Below are 26,296 nucleotides of genomic sequence, written 5' to 3'. Positions count from 1 at the left end.
TCGCTATATTTAGAAACCGCTTATTGCTCACCTACTTAATTTAAACTTCCATTGCAACCCCTTTACGTACTTATTTTAAACCCCCATTGCAACCCCTTAGGGCCACTTGCACCATTCCACTAACCCGGGGTTGACCGGTTAAACCATTAACTTAGTGTCAATAAATAGCACTGGTAACCATGGCAACTAGAGGTTTACCCCGGTATGGGATGGGATGGGATACGATGGTATGGGATGGGTGGTCCCGGGGTGGGATGCTACAAGTGGCCTTATGACTTCAAAGGTCTAATTTAATTTATATTTGTATAAGTACGCGGACACTTGGGAAGGGATGTATTCCGGACAAAATAGGCCTTATTCCAAGTTAAAAAATATGTCCCATATTTCATCGGAATGCAGCTGTTCTAGCTTGATTAAGAAATAAATCTCTAAACATTTAAGCATAATCACTTTCACGTGTAAGTACGAATCATATTAATTATTTATGTAATAGGATTTTCGGAAACACTTATGCGACATTCAGCTCCTTAAAAACTTCACATTGAGTTAGATCTTCTTAAGGCGAAGTTTATCTGCAATCTAATAAGGGTACATATTAATAGAAGCTAGAATAGCGCCATTAATTTATTAAGTAAGATGATTTTTGCCAGTTTTTGACCCCATCCCAACCCTTTGTAATATTATTACTAAGCATTAGTTAAATTTATTTTTGGGCAGTAAAGAAATATAACGACACAGATATGGTAAATATTATATTTTTATAAAACCCATAGTTATTAGTCCAACTAAAAATCTTTTAAAATTTCTTCGGAAATTACTCGTATTCCGACTTTAAAACGAAGACTGTGTAGAAATTGTATCTGGCAAATTTCAGTTCTTTTTTAACCGACTTCAATTTCATAGAAGGAGGAGGTTCTGTATTCGGTTGTGGCTATTTTTTTTATTACTCCGACACCGATTACTCCAACATCCGTAGTCCGATTTGAGTAATTCTTTTTTATTTGAAAGGAGCTACCTCCAAGTTTAAAAATAAGTTATATTATTATTTTGTTTCATATTTCATTTAACTCTGTTGTAAAAAAATCTACAACACTAAAAACCTAAAAACTGAACTATAACTAAAAGACGTTGCAACGGATGGGACTATTACTTCACAGTCTTCGTTATAAAATCGTAATAATTTCCGAAGAAAATACTTAACCAACAGGCGTATTCGACTTCACGGTAAATGCGAAGATTCGCCTGTATTTCAAGCAGGCCTAGAAATTTCGATAAAACAGGTACTTTCCTTGGCTCCTTCATATATATTAAGGCCGTTTTTGTCCTCTTCCCAGGCCTCGTAATTAGTCATTTCTCTGCAGGAAGTTTTAATTAATAGCGAACAGCGGGTGGAAATGTAAAGTCGGTGATTTACGGTTCAATAAAACTGATTAAACGACATTCCTTAAAAGTGGCGAAAATGTCCTCTGGGAGGAATTTTTCGACATTTATTTACATTTTTTTCCTCTAAAAAAGTTACAGTGCTATTAATTTACACCGAGACCAGGAGCCTCTTAAGGGCTTTAACGGTGTATTTGTGGTCATATTTAGAGACTATAATATTTTCTTCATTGCCCTCTTTCAGAGAAAGGTAAATGCATTTTCATCGATCCCATTTTTTCATTTTATGTGATTGAGTATAAAATGTTTATTATCGCTAAAGAATTCGATGGGAACCAAGCCAAATCGTATCGTATTATTGTTTTCTTCTTATGACCTCTGGAATGCATGGTTAAAATCCTCTGCGTTTATCTAGGTCACAGCGTTTTATCCTTAGACTCAAAGATGTCCGTTAATAATAGCAGGATAGACGGACTCTGTGTTTTTCTTGCGAAATGAAACACTAGGGAGTCGTAAGTTGAGCAGGTTGGCTGTTGTCTGACAGCGAATGACCTTATTTAAGAACTAAAATAAATGAAGAAAAGTTTATACCTGTCTATACTGATCGCCATTAATGTGAACACGGAGGCAGATATGCTGAGCACGGCGATGAACTGGCAGAACTTGCAATAGAAGTCACCGAATGGCCAATCAGAGTGCAGCATGTACGTGAAGTTGAAGGTCACGTTCAGAGTGGACACCATCGCGTCGGCCACTGACAGGTTTACTGTGGAACAAATTTGAATTTAATTCTAGGTCCATGGGGTCCCAGCCGGGCCAGCACATGATTGGCGCGCCAGTATCTCGTGACGAGATAGACTACCCGTCCTTCTTTTATTAACATAGAAAAAGTCGACAAAAAACTATATATAAACATTATAAACTATTCAAAGATTTTACGAAAACATAAACATTGCCACAAATAATACTGTTTACATTTAATTCATGTAGGTAGACTTTGTCGTATACTTTGTCGTATCACAAATTAATTATACTTAGTAGTTTACTGTTCAGGCGTACATATAAGATTACAGTAGATTTATAAGATAGGCTTAAATAAGTGTCTAATTAAAACGGACTGTTGCCAACATGACTTTGGAAAGTTTCCAAAAAACTATCCTTCTGGCTACAAAAGTTAGCGTGTTTGAAATTAAATTTTTGAGTATAGTTTGAGAAACAATAAGATTTTATTACATATTTGTGACGTTATCTATGAAAAGGGACCTTATTGTCGATGGCGCTTACGCCATTATTAACGATGCTCCGATAATTACAATGCCGCGCGGCGCGACGCTGTGCAGCGTATGCGCCATCGACAATAAGGTCCCTTTTCATAGACAATGCCCCATTTAATGCATGAATTATGTGGTATCTATTTCATTAAATATTATGAATTCTTAGAAATTTAGTACAAAAGTATCGACCACAATTACTTCTATACAATTAACTTTATATGTTTGTTATCCTTACATTTGTATTAGGAATAACAAATGAATATAATATTATAGAAATATGACGTGCAAATTCCCCGGAGATATAACTGTGAAATGAATGTTGACACTCACTCAGTAAATTAAAAAATTGCCGTGCAGTTCTCTAGAGGCTATGTGTCACGTCCGCGTCATATAAAGTTAAAATCATAACATAGAAGCAAAATTCGATGGCTACTTTTGTAAGAAGAATTTTGACAACAGTCCTTTAAATAATAATATTGTATTACTCAGCATGTTTTTGACAGCTCGAAACTTTGTATATCTTAGGGCATGCAAAATGCTACATTTTATATATTTATTTTATTTTATTTTGAAGATATAAATATTTTGTCAACTTATTTTTGGGACAACCTGTATAATGAACAAAACATCTAGTCTGGCGGTCATATAACTATTGCAGTGTTGCTATTCCATACCCACTGTTTACACTAAAATATAAACAAAGCCATTAGCCAGCCTTCCGTCCATTAAATTCTAAGATTTAGATCCCCCTTGGGACCACAGAAGGCTTACCTCACTCAAGTTCATCTAAATTCGCAACACAGACTGTTTTCCTTGGCGTACCTCTAAAAATAATGTGATCGTTGGCTGGGGATGTCCTTGCTGTATTTTTTCCACTGAAAATATCCCGCGAACGCGATATTATGGATAAAGTGTCAACAGGGAGCCTTAGAAGACCAATTTGGGAATGTAACAGTCCTCAACCAACGATTGTCGAGTCTAGCGGTCAGACGGACTACCGATTATGAAAAACAAAACTATTTTTGAAAGGATCCTTGCTTGCTAAGGGTTATATCGGGCGGTATACCATATATGGATCCACTAGACCCATTAGAACCACTGTTTGACGTGCGGTTGATCTCAAATTATAAAATTTTCGGCTCCGCGCACGCCTCCCAAATGTCTGGAACACCAATGTTCCGTGATTGGAAAGAGCCCTGTGGCTGTGTGAGGTGGCTCCTCGGGTAATCCTAGGGCTTTTTCCCTTCGGCCGTCTTGTGCAGAAATGGCGTAATCCTTTTAGATGCAATGGGTGATTATTTATTAAGTACTTGCCTAGGAAGTAATGGGTGACGCTCCTCATCCTCTTGTTGGCCAGTACAACCCAGATGACGACGAGGTTGCCGATAGTAGCCGCCACCACCATGAAGGCGAAGACCAGTGTCCATATCGCCTGCCGCCATGATGGTAGTATGAACGACTGGAACGGCTGAAACAAAGGATAAAAGTAGGTAACAATTAAGAATGTGCGTCAACTTACTTTGGCCCCTTGTGGACAAAATACAACTTTCTATTCAGGGTGCCTGGTCAAGGTGGCAATCGCTTGCGCTAAGACAACGAAACGCTTTGTGTCTCGTCTATTTATATCACTCTTCGGAGCGGAACGTAAAAGATTGGAATATTAGCTATTTTTTAAATACCATAGGTACCTAGGGACCAATATATTATGTTACATTCAGTATTTTTTCTACACTCTCACAACGGCTCACCAGTATTTTTGCTGTACTTTGTATTTCAAGGCTCATTCAATACTAATTAAATACTTAAGCTTTGACTGCACCACCTTTCAAAATAATAATATGTAGTTACCCATATCTCACGTTGGAATTTCCGTATTAATTCGAGAGTGAAATACCTACAAGAGTATCATAGGCGAGTTCGATTCACATATATCTCTCTGTTTCCTGATAATTAACGACCGGCGTGGGAACATTAAATATCCACAAGTTTGGGTAAGTATAAAACATACGTTGGTGTTTGGTGTAGTTATGCTATGAGTAGGTTTTTTGAACAAAAACTTCTTTAGCGGCGCTATGCACTTTTTGTGATTGGATAAAAATGTTAAACTCGCGACAGGTCACGTGACCGTAAGATTCGTAAGACGGACACGTGACCTGATCGAAAATCTGTTACAATGTCATTGAGTTTTCACTTCTGCGGGCACTCCCGGAGCGCAGCCCGTTGTTTTTTTTATGATATAGAAGGCAAAGAGCAGATGGATCACCTGATGGTAAGCGATTACCATCGAGTGAGCCCATGGACCCCCGCAACACCAGAAGGCTTGCAAGTGCGTTGCCGGCGTTTAATCTACGAGTACGTTCTTTTCTTGAAGGTTTGAAGATCGTATCGGTCCGGAAATACCGCAGGCGACAATTCATCCCACAGTTTGGCTGTACGAGGCAGGGAGTTTCTGGAGAAACGCACAGTATTTACGGATTAAACTTTAAAGCCAACTTACTAGGTAACTGTAGAGCTTTACGCTGTTTTTAACTTTACGCGTGATTGTTCTACTGTAACCGATACTTTAACAAAAGTTGGCCTTTCATGTCGTAAAGTCCTTACAAGACCAAGATAAGAGCCAAATGTATAGATAAAATTTTATTCAGGACATTTAAAGTTTCAAATCGTATTTTTCCACAAAAATGAGCTAAAGATACTTCGGGAATACGATACGCCAGCATTTATGAATCTACCTATTAGATCCTAACGATGTAGACTGCGCACAGACAATGGCACCCTTCTTTATCTAGGTATCAGTTTAAAAACAAAGCAATTTAAGGAAAATATGACGTCGCGACTAAGTTTATCTGATCATCCTATTGTCTGCTTCCGGTCTGATGACTTTAAGACATGTTATTTCTTAGTTAAAAAGCTTAAGGTGGTTCGCTTTTCATACAAAATTCAATCAAATCTCATTAAGTAACTACACAGTATTAGTACACAAATATTTCCGCATTTATCTTCTTTCGAATATTCGTTTGCGCGAAATTAACAGGAAAACAATGTTTCATACAGAAATCATGCAAAAATCATAGTTAACTTTTCATCAATTTTACGTATGTGTGTGTCACAAATGTCGTGTACAGATACATTTGCGACGTTGCCATACCATTTCCGACGTTGCCGGGCTGACCACGGCTCGAATTTGGAGTGCCGTCATGTTTAGTGCAATTTTGTTGACACTGATATTTGACAGGTAGTTAATTGACCTAAGCGAGAAGTTCGTCAGCTTAGCTAAGAACTATCATGGCGTGTTATGCAAACAGTCGCTTTTTTGCTTGCAAACGGAAGATTCCCGGTTCGATCCCCAGTCATTGTATGCTGGAACATAACTTTTTGTATTTTTGTTACACCTACATTTCGTATTGTTTTTTATTTTTATTTAATTTTTCTTATTATCATAAATCGATTATTAAGTATAGGCTACACGTATTCTTTAATTTTTACAAAGATAATTAGAAATTATACTCTTCCTAATCTCTCTGATTTTTACAATCAGGACATCCTCACTGCAATAAAAACCGGGCAAGTGCGAGTCGGACTCGCGCACGAAGGGATCCGTGCCATAATGCAAAAAAAAACAAAAAAAGCAAAAAAAAAAACGGTCACCCATCCAAGTACTGACCACTCCCGACGTTGCTTAACTTTGGTCAAAAATCACGTTTGTTGTATCACGGGAGCCCCATTCAAATCTTTATTTTATTCTGTTTTTAGTATTTGTTGTTATAGCGGCAACAGAAATACATCATCTGTGAAAATTTCAACTGTCTAGCTATTACGGTTCGTGAGATACAGCCTGGTGACAGACAGACGGACGGACGGACGGCCGGACAGCGAAGTCTTAGTAATAGGGTCCCGTTTTACCCTTTGGGTACGAAACCCTAAAAAGAAGTGTATAAAATTTCCTGTGGTTAAAAATAATGGATTTTGTCTATAAATGAAAAACACAATTATTACTATAGTTTGTTTTTTTTAGCATTAGAAATAAGGTAAACAATCTTGACGTGTCTTTTAATTGAAAAACACATTTTAAAAATAAGTTACGGCAAATATGTAACAATTATAAATCTAATACGATCATTTATATTCTTCTGCTTTCATAAGTAATCGTTTTTGATTTTGAAAAACCTGATAACACTGAGTATGTGGGGGAAGCGCTGCTGGCCTAGCGGAAAGCAATTCGGAGGTCGCGGGTTCTAACCCCGGCTCGTACCAATGATTTTTCGAACTTTTGTACGAAATAGCATTTGATACCTACCTATTTATACACCGATACCTATTTTTCGGTGAAAGAAAACAATGTGAGGAAACCGGACTAATCCAAATAAGTTTACTCTCTGGGTTGGAAGGTCAGGGCAGTCGCTTTCGTAAAAACTAGTGCGCATGCCAATTCTGGGATTAGTTGCCAAGCGGAGATTGAATATCTGGGAGACCGACCAAAGCTTACAAAACATAAAAACTCAAAAATGCGCGTTTTCTCATAGACCTAGCTAAGAGATCAAACCCCTTATAGCAAATTTCATCGAAATCGTTAGAGCCGTTTCTGATACCATCCAAATATATAAATAAATAATTATATATCTAATAATTGCTCGTTTAAAGGTAAGATAACACAAAGGAGAAACAAAAAGAAATTACCTACTCGCACCAGTCTTGAACCCCAATCCTCTTGCACGTATTTCCACGAACATACCGTTACGCTATTGCAACATACTTACGTTGTGTGAAATTGTCTACTACAAGGATCACGGAAACACTGTTTGCATGTGTGAGTAATAGTAGGAAAAAGCGTGACAGCAACACTCCGTCAAATTAAAAAGGTGGTTTTTGCACAATGAAGTATTCAATGTTTTATTTAATAGTTCAATATTTACTTAAAGAGTGCGCGAAACATACTTTTAAGTATACAAATACCAAGACCATTTCACAAAAAAATAAAATCTGAAATTTTGCAGAAGTGGTGCCATCTAGCGAGAGTTAAGTTTTGAGTAACCTAGGCGAACCACCTTAATTTACGCCCCTCACGCTGCACGTTATTGTGTACAGCTTACCTACACATATTATATTACTTCAAGTAAAAATACATTAAAGAACATACTTATAAAAGCAAGTTTTTATAATTTAAATGAATATTTTGATTATAATTTTAACGATCTCATGTAATAATTAATGTTACCCTAAATGTAAAAATGTTAGATATTAATATAGGTATTATTCAGTACTGATGAGATGAAGGAGATAAACCTATTGCATGCTCTGACGGGTAGATTATGTGTTCTGATAAACATTGTAACATCTTTACTATTGTAAATGTACCATAATCTTGCAATAAAGACATTTTTGATTTTTGATAAAAAAAAGTTTTTTAAGTATTAAATTATTTGACATCTACTTACTTACCCATACTTATGTATGTAAGATGTATGATTATTGGTGCAATAAGGAATGTTTACTTACTTACTTACTTACGCTTAACACCTGCACACTACCAGGATAATTTATACTGCATACTTCGTGTGTATACTTCACACAAACACATACAAGAAAAGCCACACTTAAGCTATAGTTAGACCAAGATAAGTCTGCCACGATTTTGATAGCACACGCAGTGCAAGTATTATTTTAAACGTCAATCTATCTAATCTATGAAATTATGACGTATACATTTCCGAATTTACCTAAAGGTACAGTACTCAATACTCAACGTTAAAATCGTCTGTAAAATCTTTCAGTAGGTATTTGTACAGCGGCCATCAGATATATCGGAGCGGCCAAGGTGTTCACAATATCTGAACACGCACTCTAACGCATTGACAATAGAGGCGTGTTCAGATATTTATGAACACCTTGACCGTTCCGATATATCTGATGGCGACTGTACGAAGTAGACCGTAAATTATTTGATGCTCCCCGGATATGTCGCTGGTAAGTGCGAATCGATGTCTACGTGCAGCAATGCATTTCTCAGAAATCATAGATACTTAATACGGTGAAGTCTGCAGTCAGACTGTTTTAGTTTTATCATTTTTTAGGGTTCCGTACCCAAAGGGTAAAACGGGACCCTATTACTAAGACTTCGCTGTCCGTCCGTCCGTCTGTCCGTCTGTCTGTCACCAGGCTGTATCTCACGAACCGTGTTAGCTAGACAGTTGAAATTTTCACAGATGATGTATTTCTGTTGCCGCTATAACAACAAATACTAAAAACAGAATAAAATAAAGATTTAAGTGGGGCTCCCATACAGCAAACGTGATTTTTGACCAAAGTTAAGCAACGTCGGGCGTGGTCAGTACTTGGATGGGTGACCGTTTTCTTTTTTGCTTTATGGTACGGAACCCTTCGTGCGCGAGTGCGACTCACACTTGCCCGGTTTTTTTATAAACGTTATTTTTGAGATACTGTAGTTTTATTTTAAAAAAAACTTGTGTTTAAAAAAAAATATCCTAAAGACTTAGAATAGGTACCATCGCCCACACTGTTAACTATCCATCGGTGGACCTTATGCCTTTTGTAATAAAGTCCACCGATGTACAGTTAAGTGTTGCTGTATGTACAGTCACCTGCAATAATATGTTACTCTTCGAACGCCGCAAAAATATGTGACACTCTTATGGCTCTACAAATAAGACCGTGTCAGATATTTTTGCGGCCTTCGTTGTGTAACATATTATTGCACTGTACTACCTGTACCTGAGTACTTACCTCAAAAGTTAAAATATATAAAATGGATTATATTGCGGACACATAAAGCAGTCTCATTTTGACTTTGGAGTATCGAAGTAGATAATACAAGCCCTCAAGAATATTCATTTGTATTTTTTGTTCTGTACGGTTTTATAATGTATATCATAAGTTCAAATTTACTCAAATTTGTAATACATGTAGGTTATTATAAGGTTTTGGTTTATTTTGTGAAAAAGTAGAGGCGTGGCTCCGTGTACGTTACGCGTATCTTCTAAAATGAATTTCCACGCATGTTATTTATTAAGCTTCCTTGCTATGATAATTTTCGTCATGGTTACGCCGTATTCATCTATACAGTCACCTTATATTACTCATTAGCTTTTGAACGTTTGTAACATTTCGTTATTCAGTGGATATTATTTTAGGACACTTACTCTGTTGGCTCAGCGACCCAAAATGAGACATGGCCTCCGACACAAGACAGCGCCACGTTTCTCGGCTTTTTTAGGATATATAGGTAGATTAAATTAAATAATATCAGAATTACTTTAGTTTTAAAATTTTTAGTTCATATTTAGTTTTAATGTTTTTTATTATAAATGGAGAAATATCAGAAGGCTCAGTTACCTATAATTAAAAGAAAACCGATTATGAATACTGAAAAAAAGAACCAACCAAGCACAGCACGGTGGAAATCGTCCTAATATCTAAATAATACAATTATGAAAGGGGTATTTCCTCAACCATAACCTACTTACTATAATAATATAAATTGGGCATTAAGCTCCTATCAACTCAACAGCGATAACTGGTAAGACCACGACTAAGGTGTTAGCCGAATATGCGAAAATAACGCTATAAGTAAACAGTATCTTTATTCTGTAAGTACAGATAGTAGTGAAGTTAAACACTTACGTGTCTAACGACCATGTAAAGTGCTTGTAAAGTTGGTACACTAGCACGAAAGTACATATTCCGGTGAATAGCGACGAGTAATTTCATGTTACATTGTAGAGAAGCTGCGTTCTCTATGGTTACATGAGTGCGAGTGAGACGGGGCTAGAAGAGTCAAATAGTTTTTGGTACTGGTACGCTGATTTCTGTGAGGCAGCCAAATTATTTTTCACACTTTCACCATTAGTCTGATAGCACAGAATAAATAATAGTACTAGTACAGAAGACTCACTCTCTAATAAAACGCGTCTATTACGATTAGCACACATATGGCCGCTAGGTGGCGACAGCGCCACGCGCGGCTTATGGCTTTCCCCAAAATGGGTGTGATATATACGGATGTACTTTTAGCTACCTGTAGCAAAGCGACGAAATCACGGAGTGAGCCACGCCTGCTGATAGTAAAAGTTGTTCAGTAGGACCTATAAGGTCCTATACACGGTGTAACACGAGGAAACGGAATAATTTTAACCACGCATTTCTGAGGTCAAAAGAAGAAAAAAATGTAATATGAGGTTAGATCAATTTCGCCAAAAAAGTTTCTTTTTTGTTTTCATTTTTCAATTTTTTTAATGTATATAATAAATAAATGTTATTGGTAAACTTGACACTTAAAATTGATTTTAACATTTTTTTTCGTAAAACCTACTTTTTGCAAAGTGTTACTTGTCACTTTTTGACATCTATCAATAAGGATATTTAGACTACGTCCCATAGCAGCAACATCACCATTAAAAAGGCATTTTACACTATGTAACAATAAAAAAAATTTTTTTAATTAATATTATCTTTGAAACTAGGCGAATTTCAAAAAAGTTTATAGGACATTTTTGTCTCTAAATATGATCAGGAATACGCTGTTAAAATTATTCGGTTTCCTCATGTTACACCGTGTATAGTGGCGGTATGACCTACTCGTATATAGTGGCGGTAGAAAACACCTACCTGCTGATCTAAATAGGGTTCTTACTTAAATTACACTCATAACTACTTTTAAACTTCCCATGTCAGTTGATTTATGAACATAGCATTTGCAAAATATTGGGAAATAAAAACCCCCTTTTGAATAGAACATTATAGTTGTGAAAAAAAGACCAGACTAGTCCTTTGCTATTATTTTGTAGACATACTTAGGCATTAACATGATTTCTACTTTCTAGACAATTTAACTCAACGTGAGTGCTAAACGACTTCCGATTTGAACGTTCGTCGGTTAAGAAATATACTTAGTGTCGGATATAAAGGATTTTTTACTTAGCTCTCTGAGGTTTATCAATGTCTGCGATTCAATTTATGTCCTGTAATACTTAGTGATTTGTAGTAAATGTGTTAATACGTAAATAAATGTGCAATTTTGTGGCAAATAGTCTGTTGGTTATCATTGTCAACATGGTGGCGTGCAAAAGTAGTGGTCGATAATCAGTAAGTAGTTAATTTAAAATATATATTAAAATTAAAGTAAAATAATACATACAAAAGTAGATATTTGTTTTTAGATTTGGATTGGTTGACTTTGAAACAAGAATAAAATTCCATTTCAAAAGAGCGCGTCAGACTAAGGCACTTGTCCCACCGCCGACGATGAGCGATAAGTGAATAGAACGATAAACTAGAAACGAGTGGGCGAGCGGCGAGAAGCGAGTGTTAGCTCAAATAGTTTTGTCGCTCGGCTATAGGCGAGTGTTCGAGCGCGACGGGCTATTACTCGCGTCACTCGCTCGGGCGGTGCAGCGTAGCCGAACACGCAGACGTCGCAGACTTGTTCAAACTACGAAGCGAGCATCGCCGAGCGAGTACCGCTGAGCTAGTTTCATCTTATCGCGGCGACACACTAGTAGAGCGTGTGTTCTCGCCGGCAGTGTGAACAGCCAGCGATGAACTATTAATATATGTGTCTCTTCCACACACAGAATTTCACAGGATCCTAATCTTTTGTTCGTTTCTTGGGCGAGAAAATCGCCGATAGTTAATCGCTTACTCGCTCTTGGTGGGACAAGTGCCTGAAGAACCGTCGTCGAAGACACTTCCCTTAACATCAAACAGTTTTAAGTACTACAAACTCGAGTAGGTATTGTCGATTTATCAATTTTCTCGCTACGGCGTACTCCTTATAAATGGGTACTGTTGATAAGAGTTCAACTTTCTTCACGGCTTTTGTAAATGTAAGTAGGTACTTATAGTAATATTGTGATGGTAAGTTGTTAAGGATATACGCTATTGTTGAACCTTTATTGTGGACGCCATATTTGATATTTGTTCTTTGTTCAGAATTACTCTCGAGGACACATTTTAGTAGGTAGATGGCGTAATGTGATATTTTTAAGATGTTCATAAATATGGTGAAATAATTTGTAAGTTTAAGGTTTTATAATATAAACAATTACTAAGTTATTTTTCGGTACCTACCTAATTTTATTTCATTGTTACGTATTGTTATTGTGTTGTCCCTAAAATAAACTTTTCAGTATGCATCTACCTAATCTCTGAATAGTAAGTAAACCTTAATCACACGTCGCATTAGAGTTCTCGCCTGCCGTTTTAACGCAGCATTATTTGAAATTAACTGCTGGTTGAGGAAGGTACCGGCTCAGTATACGTTAAATATTGCACAGTATTAATATTCTGAAAAAAATTAGCTTAACTAATCGCTTACGTTTTTATCTTTATTTATTTACCGTTAATTTAGCGCGACGGATTTGAAACGTAGTAAACGGATTTGAAAAGAAAACGTATGAAAAGCCCGGCAACCCTTATTTGTGACCGGATTATCACAGGCAAACCTATACAACTGTATTCGCAATTAAATTAGCATTAATTCGACATATAAATAATTCAAGCGTCAGACAGATGAGTGCAATTAATATTACGCTGCACAAACTTCTTCAATGATAAATTAGTCCGATAGCAATAACTTTTGAAGTTATAAGATTATTAATGTTGCTTATTTTTTACATATCGTTTCCAGACCACATACTAACCCTAATAATAATAATTTGTGTCATCCTAGGTATTTGCTTAGGTAGAAATTTAGGTATTTCTTTTTTTAAACAGCATTCGGTAAAAACAATATTCGAGATGAAATTCTTTGTTTCCCTGTAAAAGCGAAGTGGCTGCCGACATACACACGCATTTTGTGTCATTTTCATCCACGGGTATAATGACATTTAATAAATACCTAATAGTGAACCTAAAATGCCTAAAATAAAATTATAGTCGGTAAGTGAAGTGTTGTACTTCACAGGATATTATAATATGTTATTCAAACAGATGTGTGTCAAATTCATCCACCGCTTTTATTTTTAATATTTTTTTTTCTTATAAAAATCAAGTATCTGCCACAAAAAAAAAATCATGTTATTAAGTTTACGTCTACATTATTATAATGCCACATCGAGACAACATTCATAATTTGGGTCATTTTCAACCACGGTTTTTTACTATTTGGCAAAATAAAACTTTGCATGAACGGCGTACGCGGAGAACGCTACCTACGCGGGTAGGGTGCTTGTTAGATGAACATTATGGCTTCTCTATCCGATGGGCCAACGCCGGCCACTCCAAGGAACGCAGCCATGCGGTAGAATGAGATAGCAATATCACTTGCTCCCTCTAACGCATAAATGCGTCCCTTGGAGTGGCCGGCATTGGCCCATCGTGTAGAGGAGCCATTACAGTGTATTTATTTCATTCGGAGGCATCTTTTCATAGGCTCCTCATACTGACCAACATTCGTGAAGTTCGCAATCAAAAGGTACCACTTTATCCTTGCCATAAGGACTCTCTGACAGGTTATTTGTATAAAGATACAATAAAGTTTCGTCTTTATGGTAAACGACAAAGTGGTCCCTACCTTTTGAATGAGAATGTCACATCAGCGACTTTTAAAAATAACTTTTATTCGATATTTAGAACACTTTTTAAGATTATTTTAAGACGCAATGTATTGCTAATTTTGTGATGTATAAAGCCTGGCAACGTCAATTATAATGATGATGATGTACATTGAATACAAGACTTCATAAATTATAAAAGTTATTGAAAAAAAAAGTATGTTCGTTTGAGGAGCAGAATATAATTGTTTTAATTATTTTGGTGATATTACGGGCTCCACCGGGTTGGTATAATTATGAGAAAAAATGTTGGCTTGCGATTATCGTTAGCCACGCCCCCCACAACATAGCATAAATTGAATGCAATGAAAATATTTGCACTTGCATGTGCAACTATAATATGTACCTAGTTGATACATAATATAAAGACTGATTTTTTTAATTTTAGTAATATATATTATTACGATACCTTTTGGTTCAATTGGCGTAAAGGACAAAATGCTACTTTTCAGGAGACGCGAAAAACTGCATTTTTTAAAAATGTTTATAATATATATTTGTAGTTTATCGAGCTATGTTTTTGATGTGTATTGGAAAAGTACTCAAAATGTTAGTCTCTTTAACCTGAATTAACAATCATATCTATAAATTAAATACGAAAGAAGTTAATTTCCTTTAAAATTGGTCAAAAACACTATGAATGTCCTTTACGCCCATGAAATTTTTGATAATTTAGTGAATCTTGTTTATTAGGGGGACGTAAGAGTCGTTATCAGACTATTTTATTCCAAATTCGGGGTGTATTAGTTACCAGTCACGGTACACATGTTAACTTTTCTCAGCATAATTTACTGTTACGAAGCTTAAAAATGTATCAAACGGTAACTACCGCTCATTCAACCGCGCTAATCAACTTATGCAATATTATGCCAGGTATATCCCGATTAGAGTTATAATAGTATAGTATCTAAAATCCTAAGAACTTTGTTTATTAAAATTTTCATACATAGGAATTTTACATCTTAAAAATAATTACACAGTAACTATTAGTCAAACCCGTTCTTTATCGCTTCCGGTGCAAAAGTGCCCATAATACTCACGGCATTACCCCGCTGGATGGCTATGGACAGCCTCTGCACCAGAAAAGATTCAGAGTGGGGATCCTCTCCCTTTTGCCTATGTCACGCACAAATTGTTTCGCGTCAGCACCCCAGCAGCCCTCAGTTTCCTCCGCAAAAGGGACGAAAATAAAGGGCAAGTAAAATAATATCAATATGTAGTATAATATGTCCTTTACGACCATATTGACCATACGAGATACGATATGAAAAATCATCAAGACAAATGAAGGGCTTAAAGGACGACAAAACACATGTAAGTCATTTACAACAATATTTATAGCGGTAACCTTTACGATAATATCCATATTTCTAATTTATAACTGGTAATTTACCATTGAGATAAGCTGTTTTTGCAAGCTCATAGTGCAAAAATTGGGTCATAAAGGCAACTTTTTAAGAGATATCGAACGAAAGCGCTTGGAATTCTGAACAAAACTGTATATAACGACTACCGTAGGCTCAAAGGGCGTAAGGGACAAAATTGCGAAAATGCAGTTATACTCAGTATTTTATTTTCTATCGAATAGTATTATTTAACGTCTCGATAACTTGAAAAAAATGTCCGTTAAGCACTATGAAAAATCAATGCTTGAACACAATTTTCCAACGCATTTGGCCGTATCTGCCAATTCAGAAAAATTTTGTGAGACATTTTGGCGTAACTCCCAACTTTGTGTATGATTTGCGTGGATGTCTTTTGCATCGGAAATTTTATTAAATAAATATGTGGTAATTTTTTGTCCGTTACGCCTCTTTGCGCTTTTTGAGTGCTAAATGTACGTTACGCCCACAACTAATGGATGTTTACACGAGTGTTAGATAATTCAATGTACGAGATACGCCCCCATACTATGTATAATTTCGTTATACTTCCCTATATCCTTGTGATTTTTTTTATTAAGTAGGTACTTGCATTACCTGCTCATGTGCTCATTGCTTTATTTATAGGGTTACTAAATTTTGACAATTTAAACTGAACTAGTGGGTACTTTTTCATCAGTTTTATGAAAATAATAAAACATGACTATATTCAAATGATAATTATGGCGTTTAATTAAGGTAAGACTGATAACTTTTAGTTTTGTTTGTGACTGGGTCATTGGTAATACCTATTGATTAAAACGTATCATTAATACTTTTTTGTTTAAACCCTAATTTACAGGATTACCCTTATGAAAGTTACTGTTTAGTTAAATTAACGTTTGCATTTAAATCCATAGAAGTACGTAAGCCTGGCCTTTTTCTACTCTAATGTAATGTCATAAATATGCGATCATATTCATTAAGTTTTACTGAATAGGCATATGAAATTTCTAAACTACTATTGTCCCTAATAGTATTTTAGTATGTAAAAGTAAAATTTATAATCTAATTAACATTACAAACAGAAATAACGCATAATACTTTCTATAGTTAAATTAATTTGTTAGAAATTGTTGTATATCAATATATACATCAATGGTAGGACAGCAGTGATTCTGTTGAAGTAATATACCTAAACAAATCAATAGAACATTGTTTTAGTGGCTAAGAAAACGACCTTTTCCACGTTTAAGTATTCAAAATAACAAAAATGTGGAAAAACTTAACAGTGAATACTACATCTCTATATTTTTTCGGAACAAAAATGTAAATTATAGTAAGTACTTAGAAGTATAGTGTTCCCTAAATGCAAGTAGTAGCAATAATGCAACGAAATTATTGGATTTACGCCAAATAGTACTAAAACAGTTTAAAGTTTAGTACATTACGCCCTTTTTCTAATAAGATAAACAATAAAGAAGAGACGTAAGGGACGCCCTTCTTAAAAACAGTCGTGTTTTTTGGCGTAACGGACATGCTATTTTCGTTAATAAGCATTGTATTGTAAGTTCAAGAAATCAGTTTAAAAGACCTCAAAAAGTTAGGAATAAGCCACATACAGGCATTAGTTTATTCAAACAAACAAAAAAGGTCTGATTTTTTCCTCAAACAAAACTGATTTTGGCTCTCCTGGAAAATCGCGTTTTGTCAGTTAAGCCCTTTGAGGCTACGGTAGCGGATATAACTTATTTTCGCCAAAATGTCCTTTACGCCAATTGAACCCAAAGGTATTATCCAAGAAGCTTGAACTATCAAAAGTGTTGGTAATTATTATTTAAGGTAAATGTATTCAAAACATAAAAATAAACAGGCTTTAAATAACCTCAATACGTGTAATTAATAATATCTATTGTAAAAAAATGCTAAGAACAAAAAAATACATTAAAAAAAATAATGTGCATAATTTACGTTAAGTATGGAAAGACTGGTTTGTGCTATTTATAATGAAAAAAAAAATGTTTATATTAAAATTTATTAGTCCATATAATTAAGATATATTGAAGTTAGACTTGATTAGATAATTAGATATGGAAATCAAAATATTAATAACATTAATATAAATTAAGTTCAAGAAGTAATATTTTTATCAAAGAATGAAAGTTACCTCAAGTCACGGCATTAATAAGGAAATTTTACTCAAGTGGTACCTTTTCCCTGTCATTGTCACAAGTATATGATGCGTAACCGTGAACACTAAAGTTTGTAAATTGCGAACTCTTTCTCTTTTACTCCAATTAGACGTAATAAAAGTGACAGAGAAAGATGTCCGCAATTTGCGAATTGCGATGTTCGCGGTAGGCCCTCAGGATGGATATGTCGCATATTTGTTAATCAACATTACGTAACGAATGTCAAAGAGGAATTTCACATTCTCAATGTGTATAGATATAAACAGACCTTAATTCTCTTTCTTACTTACACACTTACAGTTATTTTGCTAAATGGTGACATAATGTACAATATCTATAAGTTCTCTTTGTAGTAGTATACTTTGCATAAGTTGCGTTAATTTGGCGCGCAGGCGAAGTAAACATGCGTTGCGTACGCAACGTGTGGTTTTTAGAGAGAGGCCCCTACCCGCCGCCAAGCCAAGGTCGCGCCGCACCCGCCGCGCCCGCTCCCCGTGCATGGCCCGCGTTTCCCGTTAAGAGCCACCCGCTAGCGTCGTATGAACGCGAACATTATTTTTGTATTATTTGTTTATGCAATGGATGAAACTGACACAAATTCATATTTCTTATTTATCCCGCCTTTTATATTAATAAGGTGTGAACTCTAGTAACCTTAATATTCTTTTGTTATGGTAATAGCCTGTTAGAACAAAATTATCAAAAATCTTATGAAGCTGTGCCTCAATAAGACACAAAAACATGTAATGTACATATTGATACGATTAAATGCGACGTCAGCAATTTATTTTAACTTTAATTATTTTTTGAGTCATTTTGAATAGTATGACATAGTATCCGATTGCAATGGACGTAATTGACACAAACTATGTTTTCACATTAAAAAAACTATCCTAAATGCGACACAGTTACATGTTTTCTCTCGAATATTCTTTTCTCCAAAATAATTCAAAATAAAAATAATTACCACAAATTATTAAATAACTTAAAAAGCAAATAATATCTGTGACACAAAACAAAATGTAAGATTAACATCTTAAAACAGCATTCGTAAGCGAAAAAAAAATTGACTTTAATATTACTTTAAGTTAGGGCTCAAAATATAGCCAGCGCTGCAGGACTAAATATTTACTTGTAGTAGGCGTAATATCATTCAGCCTCTGGCCATGTTAAGTATTCAGAGTACCTAAAATTTTAAAATTTCTAAACGAGAATTCAAAATTTTGTATCAGATTTCTGAACGCATAGTCGCGCCCCCGCGCGCGCGCCGTTTCTGTCGCCGTCATTGTCGTTTTTCATCGGCCGCGGCCATTACGTCCTATTAAAATAAAAAAGTGTTTTTAGGACGAAATATGTAAAGAAGAAGATAAAATAAGAAGATTGGAGAAGATCAAGAGCATACGCGTTACATACCGATCGATGGGATCATGATCTTGAACCTATTCTGCATAATCTAGATCCCTATCTCCGCCACCGGCGTCGAGAAGTAGATATCGCTCGGTATCCAGATGTAAGCCTCGCTCTCCAATAGTGCCAGCATTCGGTTAATTATTTAATACACATAATATTCCGAAAAGGAACATTAATTATTATCAGGTAAAAAATATGATTTGTTTATGCTATTTCTATCTGGTGTTAGTGCTGTGCGTTGGAGTGTTATAACTAGCCAACTCTGGTTGCTGATAGTATTGTGCTGTGCATATGTATTCTGGAGCGCTATTCAGTATCTGTTTCTAATTGCATAAAATGGCTGTGCTAATCATTTTGGAGTGTTAATCTAGACATCTCTGTTTGATATTCGCACTTGGCAACCTTGGCGTACTACACTAGGTGCGTTCACTGCCAATAGCCAGGGGATATTGTCACATATTCCTTGCCAACAGCACTGAGACATTGCTCATGTCCTACCTGATAATAGGGTGCATTATAAGCCACCTACAAGTCTTGCTAGATAAACTTACCTACTGGGTTTTGTGGCGTGTTTGACTAGACACCGCTCTTAACCTAATGAGTTAATCATGTGGTATGCCAGATTAGGCCGTCTCTTGATATATACTCATCTTCAAGTAGGTGAAATTAAGAAGGTACTTACTTATTCTAATGTCAGCAAGCGAAGAATTAAGCGAGCAAACCTTGACATTGTCGGAGGGACGCACCAGAATTTTGGATATTATAGGAAAAATCCTTATAGGATAGTGTTGTTGTTTGATTACAGATAAATAATTAAGAACATTATAAAAGAAGTATGACCCGGACAAGATTACAAAAAACTACTCTGCGCTGTAAGAAATTATTGGTCCTCCGAAGATGAACCCAGAGACTTAAGCTGCAGCTGGCGAGCTTCTTGCCAGTGGGGAACGAGGCTAAGTATTGAAATGATACAAAATAAAGTTTCCAGCCGGCCTAGCCGAGGTTACAATCGCTATCGCTTCGACAACGAAAACCATTATGTCTCTCTATCACACTTCCATATTAGTGCGACAGTGACAGTTGCGTTTCGATCGCTACGGAGCGTAAGCGATCGGCATCTTGGCTACGCGGCCTGTTCTCTAACTGTGATGATTTAGCTCTCAAAAATTGTGTACTGTACCAGCTATAAGAAGGTATTGTCACTTTTAAGTGATTCTGTCCATTTTTTGAAAAATTTTTTTTTTTTTTTTTTGAAATTAAATACTGAATCATAATAAATGGCATAAGAGGTTTATTAAATCTTTTAAACATGCTGTTGACAAGTGATGTTTTAAGAAAATCTAGCAGAAGAACTTTAAACTCCGGCAGCCCAGCCCGTAAGCCTGGCACTTTAAAATTCAAAGGCTCAACTATCAATCATATTTTCTAACGTATGATTTGCTGTTGTATTTGTTTCATACAATAAAGTATTTATTAAACATAACAATATACAAAAACCCCTGGTCAAAAGCAAGAAAGAGAAAGCAGAGCAAGACTTTCCTCTCTGCAGTCACAATGTGGTCGCCACAGTGGTCGCACACAGCGACATCACAACAGCCTGTGTTCATTTAGAACAAATTCTTAAAAGCTGTGGTTTACTTAATTGTATGAACCTAACCTACCTTTTTTCACATATAAGGATTTTGTCCGGTCTATCTCATACAAAGTTCCTTTTTTTATCTGTGCCAACACCTACAAGTATTCCGAAATATGATCACTTCTGTGAAATTGATAGTCGAATACTAGAAAAATATGTGACTGAGGTATATACTGTGTGTACAAATATATGCCTATGATGACCTAATAAAATAATGTTCACTTTATAGGTGTACCTATAGGCAAGATCCATATATTAATATAAGCACATTTAGGTAGTGCAACTGAGCGGTTTTAAGTTAACAAGATATTAGAATTGCCAGAAACCAAGAACACAAAATTTTTAAATGAGCACTAGCTCCAAGATGTTTTTACTTGATTTCTTGAATGTAGAAAACATATCTGTTTCATGTGGAAAGATGAGATTTCAGTTTTTAGTCTTAACATACCTAGACTATTAAACTAGATATCTCTCTAGCTAGATATATGTGCCAGACCTTTTATGAAGTGTTTAAGATCACATACACACACAGACTGTTTAGATGATAGATATATCTATTGTTGATACTCCTTATAACAAATGTTATACTATGTAGGGTAGGTACTTATACAGGACACACTTAATTATAGTCTTGGTACCATTACCTATGTGGAGTTATAATCAAATGGAACTAGCTTCTTAGTACCTCACAAAGCTGGCTAATATATAGATTTATTTCTTTACCTACTAGGGAAAAAATTCAAAGTTAATCAAAAGATAAAGCCCTTTATAAATTGGTACATTGCTAATATAAATTGGTTGTTTGTATAGTCATAGGATAAGTTTGGCTATTTGTATGTTTACACAAACGCTTTAAGGGTTAAAGAGCTGAAAAGACAAAAATACATACTTAAGTATACTAAATTCAATATATATTTTAAGGAAACATAGTGTGACATTTTTTGGTGGCTCATTAAAATAAAGATTTATAAATATACTTTCTGCAGATATTTACTTACTTACAGTAATAGTTTATTGACACGCTGGGGCGGCAGATTACAATGAGTTAGCTGTTGGATTATGGAAGGAGTCAAGAAGAATATATATTACATTAAATTTGTTCAGCTTATGGTGGTCTTTTATGTTTAAAGACTTTCTTTCCGGTTTAACAGATTGTGAGATGCTTCTGAGAGCACAGCTTGACAACACAGCCATCGCAATTATTTATAAACCGAATAGGGAGCATTCTACGGGACAACGGTAGACAATTTCATGGAATGCTCCATAGGTGAAATTAAATCCTGTATTTTTATGTCTAGGAACATTTTGCAGTGGTGCGAAAAAAGACATTACAATATTCTACTTAAATGATATATTTGTGCTATAAAGCTATTAAGTGATAACTTGGGATTTTAGAGTTAATACAAAGTTTTAATACAAATTTGAAATGTCTTGCAACATTTTGCAACTTCATATACCTATCGAGTTATTGGTAGCCGTGCAGATGAAATATGTGAACGCTATACATATATCCTGGTGAAGTAACCCAGATGTTTTTTCTACATAAGTAGATGCTTTCACGTTTTCATGAATATAAAAATTATTTTATCTACTTATGCTTTTCTTTAATTTGAAATGAAATCTAAGGTATTAAAGTTATAGGAAAACCAGAAGGCACGGTCACTGAAACTACTCAGTTTTACAAAATATTTATGAGTATATGTTACATTTAATTGTAAAGATTAGAGCCCCAGCTCTCAATTAAATAAACTTATTCTATTAACCGATTTCAAGTTTCAACAGCGTCTTATCCATGGTTATCCCAGTGTTATCCGGGGAGTGCCATCGGCCATCTCTGAACGAGCAGGGAAGAGGAGGAGGAGACAGGAGGAACTTCTGATTGGTGAGGCCAACAGTATGGTGTAATCCCTTGCGCCCAACACCGTCAAGCAGCATGATACCTAAACACTTGAAATACTGGTGTATGTTTTGTGAAAATAATTACATTAATTATTTTATGGTATCTGTTCCAGAAGTGCTTGCCGTTTTAATAGCATTACTTATGCTAGGTATAGAAGTGTAATTTTCTGTAAATTTGTTTTTGGGTTTTTATTGGGGAATAGGCTCTCCTCAAATGATACAATTGAACATTTTAGGAAGAACGTTTTTTACATTACACCCACCTCAACATTAAAGTGTGAGCTGATACCTTAATCAGTCTTAAATTACTTATCAACAATGTCACCAACTAATGAAAATATTTCATTAGGTACAGACAGAAAAAGTAAAAAATTACTTTATTTCTTTTATTAGCCATTGTGATTGTACGTAACATGCAAACCCTGTAATTGATAAAATATGAAACTTTATTCTGATTTTTGATAAAGACCTTTATGGCTTTATAAATTACAGTAACCTTTGTTACCTTCAAAATTAATTTTTCAAGATAAAACTAAATTGAAATTGAGTAAGGTTGCTTAAGCTAAACATTGGTTAGCTATATATAAATGAATGATAATATTCGTGATGGTAGATTATTAAATTGTTAGTGATTATATATTATTGCCTTCAAAAACCTCATGCAAAATTGCATGTTAACTCCTAATTTTTATAAGTACCTACTACAACTCAAGCAATAAAATTCTATGTCTATTTCATAGAAAAAATCTCTTCCCAAACGATTTGTAGATGGACTAAGTCCTACTCTTAAAAAAAATAGTGGTGTTGATATTTTTTAATCTCACAACTCATTTAACCCATTATGCGCAGCCTGACAAGGCTGCTCAGGCTGACAAGCAGCAAAATCGTTTAGGAGTTAATATTGATGGAAGAAAAACATTACACTTCTAATAATTTTGCTCAATTTAATAATCATAGTTCCATCTAATTCTAATAATTATATAAAGATATATCCTTACTATCTAGTTAATGAGAAAATAAGTGTTACCAAAGGTTGTAAGCAGCAACACACTATCAAGAGTTGCTTATAGTTGTTGAATTCGTTAAAAATTGCATCTCATGCTAACATTTGATTTCTTTGATAGTCCTATAATAATTGAGTTTTAAGTGGTACTTGGTGGTACTAATGATTAAAAAATTTTAAAATTTTAGGTACTCTGAATACTTAACATGGCCAGAGGCTGAATGATATTACGCCTACTACAAGTAAATATTTATCATTTCGAAGTTTGTGCAGCTAATATAATTGAAATAGAACTTCACTTACAGGTAAGTTCGTTTAATTTCCAATTATTGATATAAACTAACCTGTTTAAACACGGCAACCTTATATATAATAGTGATCGGAAAAAGATAGAAAATCTACTAGTAGTTGATTAATATTGTATAAGTTGTATATTTTCCGTTGAACTTATTTGGTTCGTCAATCAAGTCGGTGAAATTTGAGTTTTTTTTAACTAATTAAAAATAGTATTGACCATTATTCATTTGGCAACCCTATTTATTTATGTTTATGAACATATTTTCTTTCATAAAATATAAGTTTCATCCGTCAGACGTATCGCTGAAAGTCGACCATTTTATAATGTAGGTACTTAAATGTACCTACCTATGTTACTTATTACAAATTACACATTACTTTACAAAATAATACCATAAATCTTGCTACTGCTTAAATAATTATGCTGTGTAAAAGGGAAATAAACCCTCACGATCAATCTTAGCTTACCTACGTCAACATAAGTGCGTAAGAGCAGCCGAGCCGGAGCGTCTATCAATACAATGTGATTACTGACGGCTTACCGAGGTAAGCCGTCAGTAATTTAGCTTCGGTTATAAACGGGAATTTCAGGATGATGAACATAATTATTTATCTTTGTTGCACGGTTAACCCTTTAACAGGCTAAGGGATATATATTTCCCAAATACGGCACTTCAAACATGTGTTCTATTTTCGATCAGTAAGACTGACATTCGAGGTTATTTCTGAACTGTCGGCTTGGTAAAGGGTTAAAGTAACGCAAATATGCCTAACTATTTCAGTCCAAAGTGTTCCAGAAGCCGGACTTATATAAACTCTATCAGTCAAAAGGTCAAAACGTTTATTACGAACAAAATTAAGTAGCCGTTACAAAAATGGGTTTAATTCATTTGGTACTTATTTGAAGTACCTCAAAATTAGGTAAAATTGTACATATCCGAATCGTAGATACTGTGTGAGCCAGTGATCCTCTCTATCTGTAAGTCCTCCTATCTATTCGTTAAAAAGTCTCGTTCTAAGTATGCTAACTTTGCTACATCCTACGGAAGCTAACCTTCGTATAAGAGTGCCCTATGAATTCATATAATGCACATTTCGTGTTTTTACTTTGTTAAAGCCGACTTATTGTCACGAATCTTTTTCAAAACGTTTACTTTCAAAAGGTCATAACTGGTATTGATTCTGCACATATAACGCGCCTTTTAAAGAAGACAGTAATATAATGTAAGAGGGAAAAGTGCAGAGAACCTCTTAAGAAGTCGTAGGTACTTATACATTGAGATGAGAAATACTGCCGTATTCGAACTTCAAGATATTCACAAGAGTCGACACGCACTAGATCCATTCTAGATACGTTATAGTTTAGATATCAACTAGTTCTCTTTTTTATTGCTGAATAGATAATATATCTTAGTCTATCTAACGCAAAAGTGATATTGTACATATCACTTTTGCGTTAGATAGACTAAGATATATTATCTATTAGATGTGAATTGGACCTCTAAGTCATATCCTGTGGAAATCATTCAAGAGTATCTCCAGAATCGCGCAAATGTCAAATTTGACAGGTTAGATCTTAAACATAATTATCGTTACCGTATCTTGGTGATGTCTAAAAGCTATTGTCGCGTTACGTGCTCTGCCAATGAATTGGTAGAGCACGCAACTGAGCAGCTGGAAGGATGAAGGGTGAAGAAATGAAAAGTAAAGACTCAGGGGTAGGTAACGTTTATTTTTCCAGGTATAAGTGGTGGGTCAATATGGCACGGCTGGGAACTTAAATTGTCCAACAACACCGGGAAGTTGTAGTAGCGTGGTAGCACGGTGCTCCGGGGTGCAGCGCCTGGGAAACGCGTTCCCACGCACAGGCGCGCGGCGTCAAGGAGGGCGCGATCAGGCGCGCGGCGTCAAGGAGGGCGCGCACAGGCGCGCGGCGTCGAGGAGGGCGCGCACAGGCGCGCGGCGTCGAAGAGGGCGCGAACAGGCGCGCGGCGTCAAGGAGGGCGCGCACAGGCGCGCGGCGTCGAGGAGGGCGCGCACAGGCGCGCGGCGTCGAGGAGGGCGCGCACAGGCACGCACAGGCGCGCGGCGTCGAAGAGGGCGCGAACGGGCGCGCGGCGTCAAGGTGGGTGCGCACAGGCGTTCAGCGAGGGTCACCAAATCAGAGGCTTGTAGTAGATTTGCGTTTGTAATTTATAGTGAAAGTATTTATATAGTAAGTTACGCCAGGAAGAGGAGGGTTTCTTGAAGGTGCGGGGCCTCACTTGGCCCCGCACG

At 35.8% G+C, this 26,296-nt stretch overlaps 1 protein-coding gene across 1 annotated transcript in view; it reads right to left on the bottom strand.

Moving 5' to 3' along the window:
• LOC134664801 (tachykinin-like peptides receptor 99D) overlaps window positions 1-26,296 on the bottom strand; it is a 57,048-nt gene that overhangs the window by 12,603 nt on the left and 18,149 nt on the right. Inside the window, exons 3-4 of the mRNA XM_063521541.1 lie at window positions 3,969-4,122; window positions 1,972-2,146 (exon numbers count right to left, since the gene is read on the bottom strand). Coding sequence (XP_063377611.1) covers window positions 1,972-2,146; window positions 3,969-4,122 — 329 coding nt within the window. The remainder of the gene's footprint in view (window positions 1-1,971; window positions 2,147-3,968; window positions 4,123-26,296) is intronic.

Source organism: Cydia fagiglandana, chromosome 5 (assembly GCF_963556715.1).
Source record: "Cydia fagiglandana chromosome 5, ilCydFagi1.1, whole genome shotgun sequence".
Taxonomy (NCBI): Eukaryota; Metazoa; Arthropoda; class Insecta; order Lepidoptera; family Tortricidae; genus Cydia; species Cydia fagiglandana.
Note: the sequence above shows the minus strand (reverse complement) of the source record. Positions and strands in the feature narration are given on the sequence as shown.